This window comes from Mesoplodon bidens (assembly GCF_964165515.1).
Source record: "Mesoplodon bidens genome assembly, chromosome: 7".
Classification (NCBI taxonomy): domain Eukaryota; kingdom Metazoa; phylum Chordata; class Mammalia; order Artiodactyla; family Ziphiidae; genus Mesoplodon; species Mesoplodon bidens.
In genome coordinates, this window is record NC_138164.1 from 59,650,284 (window position 1) to 59,665,278 (window position 14,995).

The 14,995-nt window shown below is 40.2% G+C and overlaps 1 protein-coding gene across 3 annotated transcripts in view; it reads right to left on the bottom strand.

The window, feature by feature from the left end:
• The window catches only part of FCHSD2 (FCH and double SH3 domains 2), a 299,906-nt gene that overhangs the window by 12,591 nt on the left and 272,320 nt on the right, over positions 1-14,995 (bottom strand). For all 3 annotated transcript variants that reach the window (XM_081240865.1, XM_081240864.1, XM_081240866.1), the window contains one exon: positions 658-792. In XM_081240865.1, coding sequence (XP_081096991.1) covers positions 658-792 — 135 coding nt within the window. The remainder of the gene's footprint in view (positions 1-657; positions 793-14,995) is intronic.

Here is a 14,995-nt window from a genome sequence, read left to right on the forward strand (position 1 = left end):
GAAAAGAGAGGAACCGGGGAACTGAAACTCAATTTACTTTGTTTGAGTAAAAAGTTAATGTGAAAGCAGGGCAGGGGTGAGAGAGATTAAGAACTATTATACCAACTCAGGTTTGGAAGTTCAGGAATCTATTTATCCAGATCCCTGCTTAACCTGGAAATAAGGGGTGGTTATATTAAGGTTAGCAAAGGTAAAGTTTAACAAAACTGCTCTGTCAAGCAATTTTATTTTAATACCAATTTTGAGAACTATCGTAAAGGAGGGTCTTGTGTCAGGCAATTGATAAGGGTAAGAGTTCTAGTTACAGAAAATTTACTAGATGTCAGGCACTGTGCTAAATGCTTTGCTATAAAAGTGGTATCTCATTTAGTCTTCAAACTAGCCCTATAATATTATCCCCATAATATAGATAAGAACTGAGGCTCACAGAGACCAAGGGACTAGCGTGGTTATGTAGATCGTGTCAGAGACAGGATTTTAACCGAGGCAGTCTAACGTCAGAGCCTGGACTCTTTCCCATTATGTTATGTTGCCTCTAATATGAACTGAACACCAATTTTATGATAAGTACCGTATAAGAGGCTGGGTAGATACAGTTACTTGTATCTTCAGAGTTGTCACAATTTAATATGAGAAGTATGTTAGAGAAATACAAACCTTATAGGAATAAACAACTTTGCAGGTGAGTGGATAATTTCTTAAGGTGCCAGAAGGGCTGGAACTGCTGTCATCAAAAACATCCATGTTGTCTTCAAACTCTTCTCCTTCTTCTCTTTCGGTATCTGCATTAAGCTAGGAAAAATCAGAAGCCATTGGCTAGCTTGCTTACTTCAAGAAAATGGATGAGAGCAGGAAAAACACTTAAAACCTGATTGTTTCAAAATGTTAATTTACTTATCAACTGCAGAAAAGTATCTGTTCTGTTCTCACTTGCATTTTTCACGTTATGAAAGCACAGAGTTTTTTTTTCTTTTTGAAACCAAGAGTCAGTTAAATACTGATTAATGAAGGCCTCTTACCACTTTAAACTGATCATATTAGGAAACAGTAAAAAGATTTCTAAGTGCTACTAATGATGTGGAGAAACAGGTTTTCAGCTATGGCTGGTAGGAATGTAAACTGTACATCCTTGAAAAGAACCCCCACCTACTGAAATTAAAAACTAAACGTGACACTTGATCTAGCCATTTCACTTTTGTGAATCTATTATGGAGAAATAAAAGCACCAGGATGTAAGACGATATATTCTAGGATGTTTACTGCAACATTGCCTGTAGTGGTAAAAGCCTGGACACAACCTATATGTCCATCAGTAGAGGAATGTCTGAATAAACTATGATGTGTTCATATCATAGATAAATAACACCCATTAAAAATGAGTTAGGGACTAGAAAGCCCCCAAATAAATCAGTACATATATGGTTACATGATTTTTTTTTTTTTTTTTGCGGTACACGGGCCTCTCACTGTTGTGGCCTCTCCCGTTGTGGAGCACAGGCTCCGGACGCGCAGGCTCAGCAGCCATGGCCCACGGGCCCAACCGTTCTGCGGCATGTGGGATCTTCCCGGACCGGGGTACGAACCCGTGTCCCCTGCATCGGCAGGCAGACTCTCATCCACTGCGCCACCAGGGAAGCCCTGGTTACATGATTTTTGACAAGAGTCCCAAGACGTTCAATGAGGAAAAGAGAGTCTTTTCCACAAATGATACTAGGAAAACTGGATATCCACAGGTAAAAGAGTGAAGTTGGACCCTTATCTTACAAAAATTAACTCGGGACTTCCCTGGCGGTCCAGTGTGGTTAAGACTCTGTGCTTCCACTGCAGGGGGTGTGGGTTCGATCCTTGGCCTGGGAACTAAGATCCCATATGCCACATGGCGTGGCCAAACAAACAAAAAAACCCCAAAAAAACCCTTAAATGGACAGAAGACCTAAACATAAAAGCTAAAGCTATAAAACTTTTAGAAGAAGACAGAGGGGAAAAGCTTCATGACACCAGATTTGGCAATGATTTCTTGAATATGAAACCAAAAGCATAGGTAACAAGAGAAAAAAAATAGACAAATTGGACTACATCAAATTTAAAACTTTTGTGCATCAAAGGACAACAGAGTAAAAAGGCAACCCACAGAATGGAAGAAAATATCTGCGAATCATATCTGATAAGGGATTGGGACTTCCCTGGTGGTCCAGTGGGTAAGACTCCGCGCTCCCAATGCAGGGGGCCCGGGTTCTATCTCTGTTCGGGGAACTAGATCCCGCATGCAGGCCGCAACTAAGAAGTCCACATGCCGCAACTAAGAAGCCTGCATGCCGCAACTAAAAGATCCTGCACGCCGCAACTAAAGACCCCACATGCCACAATGAAGATCCCGTGTGCTGCAACTAAGACCTGGCGCAGCCTAAAAAAAAACAAAAACAAAAAAAGATTAAAAAAATATCTGAGGGCCTCCCTGGTGGCGCAGTGGTTGAGAGTCCGCCTGCCGATGCAGGGGATACGGGTTCGTGCCCCGGTCTGGGAGGATCCCATATGCCGCGGAGCGGCTGGGCCCGTGAGCCATGGCCGCTGGGCCTGCGCATCCGGAGCCTGTGCTCCGCGGCGGGAGAGGCCACAACAGTGAGAGGCCCGCATACCGCAAAAAGAAAAAAAAAAAAAAAAAATATCTGATAAGGGATTAATATCCAGAATATATAAAGAATGCCTAAAACTCAACAACAAAAAACAGCTCAATTCAAAAATGGACAAAGGGTCTTCCCTGGTGGCGCAGTGGTTGAGAATCTGCCTGCCAATGCAGGGGACACGGGTTCAAGCCCTGGTCTGGGAAGATACCACATGCTGCGGAGCAACTAGGCCCGTGAGCCACAACTACTGAGCCTGTGCGTCTGGAGCCTGTGCTCTGCAACGAGAGGCCGCGATAGTGAGAGGCCCGCGCACCACAATGAGAAGTGGCCCCCGCTTGCCGCAACTAGAGAAAGCCCTCGCACAGAAACGAAGACCCAACACAGCCAAAAAAAAATAAAATAAACAAAAATGGACAAAGGACTTGAAAAGACATTTCTTCAAAGAAGGTATACAAGTGGCCAACAAGCATATGAAAAGATGCTGAACATCACTAATCATTAGGGAAATGCAAATCAAAACCACAATGAGATACCACTTCACACCCATTAGGATGGCTATTATAAAAAAACCCAGGAATTAAGTGTTGGTAAGGATGTGGAGAAACTGCAACACTCGTGCACAGCTGGTAGGAATGTAAAATATGTAGCTGCTTTGGAAAATGGTATGATGGTTCCTCAAAAAGGTTAACAGAATTACCGTATAATCCAGCAATTTCACTTCTATTCTTTCAATTCTTTTCAATTTTAATTTCTATTCTATTCTTTCAATCCTTCCTCCCAAAAGAGTCTGAAAGCAGGGACATGAACACATTTTTTTTTTTTTTTTGCAGTACGCGGGCCTCTCACTGCTGTGGCCTCTCCCGTTGCAGAGCACAGGCTCCGGACGCGCAGGCTCAGTGGCCACGGCTCACAGGCCCAGCCGCTCCGCGGCATGTGGGATCTTTCCGGACTGGGGCACGAACCCATGTCCCCTGCATCGGCAGGCGGACTCTCAACCACTGTGCCACCAGGGAAGCCCATGAACACATATTTGATTACCAATCTTCATAGCAGCATTATTCAGAATAGCCAAAAGGTAGAAGCAACCCAAGCATCCACTGAGATGAGGGGATGAACAAAATGTGGTATATGACAACAGAATATTATTCAGCCTTAAAAAGGAAGGACATTCTGACACATGCTACAATGGATGAACCCTAAGGACATTAAGTGAAATAAGCCAGTCACAAAAAAGATAAATACTGTATGACTCTACTTATATGAAGTACCTAAAGTAGTCAAATTTATAGAGACAGAAAGTAGAATGTTGGTTGTCAGGGATTTGGGGGTTGGGGGACAGGGGAGTTATTTTTTAATTTTTTATTTATATTTATTTATGGCTGTGTTGGGTCTTTGTTGCTGCACGCGGGCTTTCTCTAGTTGCGGCAAATGGGGGCTACTCTTCGTTGTGGTGTGCGGGCTTCTCAGTGCTGTGGCTTCTCTTGTTGTGGAGCACGGGCTCTAGGCGCACAGGCTTCAGTAGTTGTGGCATGTGGGCTCAGTAGTTGTGGCTCATGGGCTTTAGAGCACAGGCTCAGTAGTTGTGGTGCACAGGCTTAGTTGCTCCGTGGCATGTGGGATCTTCCTGGACCAGGGCTTGAACCTGTGACCCCTGCGTTGGCAGGTGGATTCTCAAGCACTGTGCCACCAGGGAAGCCCCAGGGGAGTTATTGTTTAATTGGTATAGAGCTTCACTTTTGCAAGATGAAAAGAGTTCTGGAGACGGATGATAGTTATGGTTGCACAAAAATGTGAAGGTACTTAATGCCACTGAACTTTATATTTAAAAAAGGTTTAAATGGTAAAGTTTATGTATATTTTGCCACAGAAAAGGGCACGGTTCCTTTTGAAATGTAGCACAAGGAAAATAATTTAACCCAGTTTGAATGTATATTGTTACCCATCATAGCTAAAAGGCATATATTAATTAAAATCGAATTGAGTGTAAAAAATGTATTTGAGTATTGTCCATTATATTAAAATACAAATAATATTTATATGAGCATAAATATCTGACAGACGTAGGCAAAGTAAGAAGAATAAAGACTGGAGAATAGAGGAGATTGGCTTGTTTTTTATATACCTCTGAACTATAAACTATTAGAATAGGCATGTTTTATTTTTATTTTTATAAATTTATTTATTTATTTATTTATTTTTGACTGTGTTGGGTCTTCATTGCTGTGTGCGGGCTTTCTTTTAGTTGCAGCGAGTGGGGGCTACTCTTTGTTGCGGTGTGCAGGCCTCTCATTAAGGTGGCTTCTCCTGTGGCGGAGCATGGGCTCTAGGTGTGTGGGCTTCAGTAGTTATAGCACATGGGCTCAGTAGTTGTGGCTCATGGGCTCTACAGCGCAGGCTCAGTATTTGTGGCGCAGGGGCTTGGTTGCCCCACGCATGTGGAATCTTCCTGGACTAGGGATTGAACCTGTGTCCCCTGCACTGGCAGGCAGATTCTTAACCACTGCGCCACCAGGGAAGCCCCTGTTTTACTTTTTAGATTAAAAATCCAATAAAGAAGAAACAGAATAGGCTCAAAGGTTTCTTGGTTTCTAGCTACATATAAACACTTATTTGGCTACTTTTCCCTATGTTTAAACATGCAAAGGCACTAATGCTTACACATTAAGGATATAAGGAATGGAGAGTCAGAACTGGGCCTTACAGTAGAACAATTAATTAAAATACCAAATACCTACTATAAGCTAGGCTCTTATATAAGCTAGGCTCTTAGATATGAAATGAAGGACGCTGTCTGCATTGCAGGAGTTCACAACCTAGAGTGGGAAATGAGCACAACCAAATGCTAAGTGCACAGAGGGCCCTGTGAAAATGGAAAGGGTGAATTGAGAAGAAGGTCAGAGATTTCCTGAGATTCAATGAGTCAAAAAGTATAGGTTGCCTATAATGTCAAGTTCTACTCTTTATTGAGTTAATGTGATTTCTCTTGTGTAATTATCACTGACATTTTAAAAGACTCTCTTCAACTGCTATTTACCTAATAAAATTCTAAAGAACTGGGGGAAGGAGAGGGTTCCTGAGGAATAAATAGTACATATTTCTTGTCACATTTATTGCCTCCATTTCAAAGCCCCTGTAGTAGTCTCATTTATAACTATTACAGAAAATTCTTCACAGCTGAGTGCCTCACGTGCCTCATCTTACAAATATTCATGTATGGTCAGTCAGATCAATGACAAAACAGACTCAAATCTTGACCTTTCAAATTATCTCAGGCTTATGATCCTATTATTTTCCAATAGGGCATCATACAAAAGATGAGGTTCACATGCAGGAAACTGCTGTAAAACTAACTTAAACATATTTACATATACTTGGAAGACATTGCCTTTACATTCTAGTAAAGGTTATAGACATTAAAAAAAAACTGGGCATTACAAAAAACAAAACAAAACAAAATACCCATACATCTATAAAAACTAAAATTAAAAAAAAAAAAACCTAAAATTAAAGCCAATGTGGGTAGAACATGTTTCCAAAAATATAGCATAAGGAATGTTAATATGTACTGTGCTTTGGCACTGGGAATCAATCCATTACATTTCATTTTGGCAACGTTGATACTAAACATTCCTTTCTTTCTCCTTCATTTTGAGTTCATTTTTTGATTCTCACGGAAGGGACTGAAAGGTTGCAGTGACAGCAATAGGGGTCACTGCCACATGCTTTTGCATTGCTCTAGCAGCTTTCCAAAGTATGTCATCTCAGGACAATTTTTTCCTTTTTCCTCCTCCACCCTCTGTAACTTAGCTGTTGCAATGCCTTCTTGACCCAGCATTTCTAAAATCACATTCTTCCTGTTTCTTAACAACTGCTCACTTAACCCTTTTCCTTCCTGTCATCTGACAGAATTTTAATCAAAACTATTCTTTCTAGCTGTATTAATATTTTTCCTTTCTTAGATGTTATAAAATGCTTACTCTTATTGCAAGGGCAGAAAAGAACGTTTCCAAGTTGGTTTTAGTAGCTGACCTCCTGTATTCAGCAAAATTATCTCTGAAGGGCTTTATCAGCTTTATGGTCCCTGGATCTGACAGACTTGGGTTTGAATGCTGACTATGCCATTTACTTGCTATATGACCTTGGGCAAATTATTTGACTTCTCAACTTCAATGACCTCATCTCTATAATGAAGACAATTACTTCTTAACAAGGTTATCATAAGGATTAAGTGAGGCAATACTTAAACGCTTAACACATGCTTGGTACATAGGAGGTACTTAATACATCATTATTGTTTTTATGAGAAAAGGAGAATATAGATTAAAAAAATCCGGTGACCTCCAGCACAGAGGAAGGCAGCTCCCTATATAACTGGCCAGCAGAACCTCCAAATTCCATCTAGACAGAAAAGTGATCACAGTGAACATCATTCCAGACACAACACAAGTATATTATAAAAAATGATGTTGAAAATATCAGCAAAATGGATTTGTTTCCAGCAAGATGGAATATTAGGGACCAGATTTAAACGCCTTCCAGAAACAACTAAAAAACTGTTCAAAATATATGAAAGAACAGTTTTCAAGACACTGGACATCATGTGATGAAAGTTAGTGATCCTTGGTGGATGGGAAACAATTTCCCCAACTTACTGTATGAAAAAGTTTCCAAGCTGAGATATAGCAGGAGGGAACCCAAGAAAAGGATGGTGGTCTCCCTGAATTGAGGATATGGAACTGGGAATTCAGGAAGGTCAAAGTGGCTAGAGTTTGCTGGGTAGAGTAATGAAGAAATGCATAGAGAGAACTCTGGAAATCTGCAGAGGGTCTCCCTCAAGTCTTCAGCTAAGTACTGATCAGCACATATATGTCAAGAACTACCTGAAGCCAGCAATAGAACCACCCAAAGGATTAGAGGGAACAATCCTCAGCATTCACATAGGTCTGGGAATATTTCCTATTCCCTCTTAACAGAGCAGAAAACCTCATAAGGCACAGGGCATCATGTAGAGAACTGAGAAAATCACTAAGGATACAGAAGACTTGAACAACACTACAAACCCACTTGACTTAACTGACATTTATAGAACATAAGAGCTAACACCAGCAGATTATATATTCTTTTCAAGTACACATGAAACATTTACCAAGATATACCATATAATGGGCCACAAAACAAATCTCAATAAATTTAACATGATTCAAGTATGTTATCTGACCACAATGGAAATAAATTATGTCATTAATAGAAAGGTATCTGTAAAATTCCCGAATATTTGGAAATTCAATAATACTTCTAAACAACCCATGAAACAAAGAAGAAATTATTATTATTATTATTTTGTGTGTGTGTGTGTGTGTGTGTGTGTGTGTGTGTGTGGCATGCGGGCCTCTCACTGTTGTGGCCTCTCCCGTTGCGGAGCCCAGGCTCCGGACGCGCAGGCTCAGCAGCCATGGCTCACGGGCCTAGCCGCTCCGCGGCATGTGGGATCTTCCCAGACCGGGGCACGAACCCGTGTCCCCTGCATCGGCAGGAGGACTCTCAACCACTGCACCACCAGGAAAGCCCAATTATTATTATTTTTTGCAGTACATGGGCCTCCCACCGCTGTGGCCTCTCCCGCTGTGGAGCACAGGATCTGGATGCGCAGGCCCAGCGGCCATGGCTCACGGGCCCAGCCGCTCCGCGGCATGTGGGATCCTCCCGGACCGGGGCACGAACCTGCGTCCCCTGCATCAGCAGGCGGACCCTCAACCACTGTGCCACCAGGGAAGCCCCAAAGAAGAAATTAAAAGGCCAATTATAAAATATTTAAAACTGAATGAAAATAATAACACAGTGTATCTGAATTTGTGTGGTATCTGAATTTGTGTGGTGGCGCTTAAACAACATGTAGAGGGAAATGTTTGTACCAAATGCCTATATTGGAAAAGAAGGGAAGTCTCACATCAGTGACCTTAGCTTCCACCTTAAAAAATTAGGAAAGAGCAGATTAAATCCAAATTAATCAGAAGAAAGGAAATAATAAAAACCAGAGCAAAAATCAATAAAATAAAAAATGGAAAAATGACAGGCAAAAAAGTCAATGAAATCAAAAGCTGTTTTTTTGTGTGTGAAGATACATCAAATTGATAAACCTCTAGAAGGATGATCAGGGAAAAAAAAGAGGAGACACAAATAAACAATATCAGGAATAAGAGAAGTGATGTCACTACAGATTCTCCAGACAATCAAAGAATAATAAAAAATATTATGAGCAACTTTATGCCAATAAATTTGGCAGCTTAAATGGAATTGACAAATTCTTTGAAAGATACCTATGATCAAAGTCCATTCAAGAAGAATAAGTTGAATAACCCTATCTCTATTAAAGAAATTGCATTTGTTGTTTAAAAAACTCCCACAGGGGGCTTCCCTGGTGGCACAGTGGTTGAGAATCTGCCTGCCGATGCAGGGGACATGGGTTCGTGCCCCGGTTTGGGAGGATCCCACATGCTGCGGAGCGGCTGGGCCCGTGAACCATCGCCACTGAGCCTGTGCGTCCGGAGCCTGTGCTCCGCAACAGGAGAGGCCACAACAGTGAGAGGCCCACGTACCACAATAAAACCCAAAAACCCCCCAAAAAAACCCACAGGGGACTTCCCTGGTGGTCCAGTGGGTAAGACTCTGAGCTGCCAATGCAGGGGGCCTGGGTTTGATCCCTGGTCAGGGAACGAGATCCCACATGCATGCCTCAATTAAGAAGTCCGCATGCCGCAACTAAAGATCCCACATGCCGCAACTAAGACCTGCCACAGCCTAAATTAATAAAACTCTCAAAAAAACCTCCTCCAGTTCCAGGTAACTGTTGTGACTTCTATTAAACATTTAAGGAAGAAAAAAATTCTACATAAGCTTCCAGAAAATTTAAGAGGAGGGGATTCAAATTGTTTTATGAGACAAGCATTATTCCAAAACCAGACAAAAACATTATAAGAGAACTATAGACTAATAAAGTATCTGCCATAAATAGACATAGAAAAATGCTTATCAAAATTTAAACAAGTTAATTCCAATCAATATATAAAAAGGACAATATACCAAGATCCAAGTGGAGTTAATCAGGAATGCAAAGTTGGTTTAATATTTGAAAAATCATCAATGCACTTCACAGTATTAACAAACTAATAAAGAAAAAAATCATTTGACAAGATCCAACATCCATTCCTATCAGCAAACTAAACAAAAATAGAGGAAACTTTCTTGACATGGTAAAGGGCATCTACAAAAATCCTACTGTGAACATCATACTTAATGGTGAAAGACCGAATGCTTTCTCCCTAAGTTTGGGAACAAGGAAAGAACATCTGTTGGCTCTTACCACTTCTATTCAAGCATTGTACTGGAGACTACAGTTGTTACAGGAAGGGAAAAAAGCAAGCATGGAAGGAAGTAAAACTATCTTTATATATAGGTGACATGATTATCTATAGAGAAAATCTACATAAAAGCTACAACAACTAATAAATGAGTTTAGCAATGTTGCAGGATACAAAATCAATATACAATAAGCAATTGTATTTCTATAGGTTAACAATGAACAATCAGAAATTGAAATTAAAAAATCATTACGATAGCATTATGAAATAGAGATAAGTCTGACAAAAGATGTGCAACACCTATACACTGAAAACTATAAAACACTGCTTAGAGAAATTAAAGACAACTGGAAGACTCAATATTGTTAAGATGTCAAATATCTTCAAGCTGATCTACAGATTCACTGCAATCCTAATGAAAAAATCCTGGTAGAAAACTGATTTTAAAATTCATATGGAAATGCGAAGGAACGAGAATATCCAAAACAATTTTGAGAAAGAAGAAAGTTGGAAGATTTACAATCTGACTTCAGGACTTTAAAGTTATAATAACTAAGACAGAGTAGTACTGTCGTCAAGCTAGACAAATAGATGAGTGAAACAGAACAGGAAGTCCCAAAATAGACCCACACATACATGGTTAGTTGATTTTTTGACAAAGATGTGAAAGCAATTCAGTGCAGAAAGGACAGTCTTTTCAACAACAACAAGAAAAAAGAATTTTACTCACTCTTCTTATGTAACTCTCACTGAATCACAGATTTAAATGTAAAACCTAAAATTATAAAGCATAGAAGAAAATCTTTATGACCTTGGGTTAGGCAAAGATTTCTTAGTTATCATACCACACTATGATCCATGAAAGAGAAAAAAATAAGTTGGACTTCATCAAAAAAATGTCTGCTCGGGCTCCCCTGGTGGCACAGTGGTTGAGAGTCCGCCTGCTGATGCAGGGGACATGGGTTCGTGCCCCGGTCCGGGAAGATCCCACATGCCGCGGAGCGGCTAGGCCTGTGAGCCATGGCTGCTGAGCCTGCGCGTCCAGAGCCTGTGCTCCGCAATGGGAGAGGCCACAACAGTGAGAGGCCCGCATACCGAAAAAGAAAAAATTTCTGCTCTTTGAAAGGCATTGTTAAGAAAATGAAAAGAAAAGCCACAGACTGGGAGAAAATTATGTAAATCATCTATCTGATAAAGGATTTGTATCCAGAATATAAAAAGAACTCTCAAAATGCAATAAAAGGAAAACAAACAACCTAATAAAATATGGTTGAAAGATCTGAACAGACACTTCACTGAAGAAGATATACAGATGGCAAATAAGCATAAAAGAAGATGCTCAACATTATTAGTGAAATGCAAATGAAAACTACAATGATACACTACTGCACACCTATTAGAATATCTAAAATTAAATAGACTGACCATACTAAGTATTGGCAAGGTAGTGGAACAATTGGAACACTAGTACTCTACTGAAGGGAATGTAAAGTGGTACAACCACTTTGGAAAACAGCCTGACAGTTCTTAAAATGTTAAACATATAGCCACTGTATGACCCAACCAAACATACATTCATAGCAGTTTTATTTGTAATAGCCCCAGACAACTCAAATGCCCATCATCAGGGTGAATGGATAAACAAATTGTGGTATATTCATACAATAGAATACTACTCAGCAATTAAAAGAAATGAACTATTGATACATGCAACAACATGGATGATACTCAAAATAATCATGCTGACTGCTGGTGGGAATGTGAATTGGTACAGCCACTATGGAGAACGGTATGGAGGTTCCTTAAAAAACTACAAATAGAACTACCATATGACCCAGCAATCCCACTACTGGGCATATACCCTGAGAAAACCATAATTCAAAAAGAGACATGTACCAAAATGTTCATAGCAGCCCAATTTACAATAGCCCGGAGATGGAAACAACCTAAGTGTCCATCATCGGATGAATGGGTAAAGAAGATGTGGCACATATATACAATGGAATATTACTCAGCCATAAAAAGAAATGAAATTGAGCTATTTGTAATGAGGTGGATGGACCTAGAGTCTGTCATACAGAGTGAAATAAGTCAGAAAGAGAAAGACAAATACTGTATGCTGACACATATATATGGAATTAAAGAAAAAAAATGTCATGAAGAACATAGGGGTAAGACAGGAATAAAGACACAGACCTACTAGAGAATGGACTTGAGGATATGGGGAGGGGGAAGGGTAAGCTGTGACAAAGTGAAAGAGTGGCATGGACATATATACACTACCAAACGTAAGGTAGATAGCTAGTGGGAAGCAGCCGCATAGCACAGGGAGATCAGCTCGGTGCTTTGTGACCGCCTGGAGGGGTGGGATAGGGAGGGTGGGAGGGAGACGCAAAAGGGAGGGGATATGGGAACATATGTATATGTATAACTGATTTAATTTGTTATAAAGCAAAAAAAAAAAAAAAAGACACAGACCTACTAGAGAATGGACTTGAGGATATGGGGAGGGGGAAGGGTAAGCTGTGACAAAGTGAAAGAGCGGCATGGACATATATACACTACCAAATGTAAGGTAGATAGCTAGTGGGAAGCAGCCGCATAGCACAGGGAGATCAGCTCGGTGCTTTGTGACCGCCTGGAGGGGTGGGATAGGGAGGGTGGGAGGGAGACGCAAAAGGGAGGGGATATGGGAACATATGTATATGTATAACTGATTAAATTTGTTATAAAGCAAAAAATAAAAAAAATTTAAAAAAAAGAAATAAATTTATTTTCTAAACACACACACACACACACAAAAATAATCATGCTGAGTGAAAGAAGCCAGACAAAACAAATTGTACACTTTTAAGTATGTGTAATCTATTGTATGTCAATTATACCTCAGCGAAACTGTTAAAAATATTAGTAAAGCTTGGGAATTTTAATGACAACTGGCCACACAGTATCTGAAGATGCTATAAGACCATTAATTATATCAAAATAGGGCAGTCAGTGATTCACCAGATGCTGAAAAGAAAAAAAGGAAAAAAATGCACAGCAATTGAAATGAATCATGATAAAGGTTAGAGGAATAAAGGGTCATCCACAGAGTAAGACAGTATAGTAAAGAGCAGCGCTTTAGAGGCAGGCATATCTGGGTTCTAATCCCAGCTCTCTCCACTTACTAGCTGTATGCTGTTGGGTGAGACAGTTAATTCTTCTAAATCTGTCTTCTCATCTGTAAATACATTCAGGATTGTTGTGATCATTAACTGAAATAATGTATGAATGTGCCTGACATGGAACCTGGTACAGAACAGATGCTTTACCAATGTGAATTCCCTCCTTTTGGTAGTATTTTAAGCTTAGTTGGTAGAACTGGAGTAGACAACTTATCTTGAGGTTCAGATTAATATTTTTGAACATGTAATATATGTAAGGATCTGTGTCAGGTACTTTACTTGTTATTATGGCTATGGAGAAAGTCAAAGAACATAACACAGCTAGAGACACTTCTCTTAGAAGTGAAATGCTCTACATTTTTTCAATGCCCTACTTTGGTCTTGGCTGTCAGTAAGTGAGAGTGGTTCCCTCAATCTGTGGACACCAATTCAACAGACATTATAGGTAATTCCCAGCACCTAGCAAAGGGTCTCATGAGCAGTGCAGGCTCAATACATGCTTACTGAATTGAATTAAACTGATGTTACTGGGAATTTGAAATGTTAGTTTCATTAAAAGTGTGGACATTTTGAGTATGGAGTTTAGTCCAATAAAAAGACGACTGCCCATTTGGAAATACAGTAAATATAAAAGCAATTGAAGATTGTTGCAGGTGTGTTCCATTATTTTCTACAGTTTACATTTATTTCATTACAAAAATCCATTGTTTCTTTCTTTGGGATTTAGCTCAAGCCAACAAACAGATTTTTGTATTACAAAAACAAAGCCTGTTGGATGCAAGGACTATAAGGCATTATTGAGGCAGATGGGAACCAAACTAGCATCCTAACGGTTTAAAATCTTTATTCTTTTCTTTCAAACACACATTCAACATGGTCTTCATAATGAGTAGAGTTAGAACTTATTTTTTATTTTTTTAAATGATTTTTAAAAAATATATATTTATTTAATTATTTGGCTGCACTGGGTCTTAGTTGCAGCACACGGGATCTTCGACCTTTGTTGCGGCATGCAGGTTCTTAAGTTGCGGCATGCAAACTCTTAGTTGCAGTCTGCGAACTCTTAGTTGCGGCATGTATGTGGGATCTAGTTCCCTGACCAGGGATCAAACCTGGGCCCCCTGCACTGGGAGCACAGAGCCTTAGCCACTGGACCACCAGGGAAGTCCCCTAGAATTTACTTCTATGCAACTCTGCAAAATGCTCATATACTTAGGGAGGCTACACAACAGAGTAATTGTCCGGATGCCTTGGCATGGTAGTTGGGGGAAGTGGCTGAAGACAAGGAAGTTACGTAAACACTGTCAGCTATAGTTGGAGAATCTAAGGGGGGGAAAAAGGAGCAGAAAGAACAAAAATAAACCAACCTCAAACTCAAAATCTCTGACTCAGTAGCTCTACTTCTAAGAACATATCTTACAGAAAAAAATCCCCAACATGACAAAAAATGCATACAAATTTTTTTTTTTTTGCGGTACGTGGGCCTCTCACTGTTATGGCCTCTCCCATTGCGGAGCACAGGTTCCGGATGCGCAGGCTCAGCGGCCATGGCTCACGGGCCTAGCCGCTCCACGGCATGTGGGATCTTCCCGGACCGGGGCACAAACCTGTGTCCCCTGCATCAGCAGGCAGACTCTCAACCACTGCGCCACCAGGGAAGCCCCCATACAAATGTTTTAAAGAGTATTATTTAGAATATGCGGAGGCAATCTAAATATTAAACCTAAAGAGAACAGTTAAGTGAACACATTCCCAATGGAATAGTATACAGACATGAAAAGGATGATTATGAAGATCAACTATCAATATGGAATGTTAAATAAAAGTATACAAAATTAACTTTATT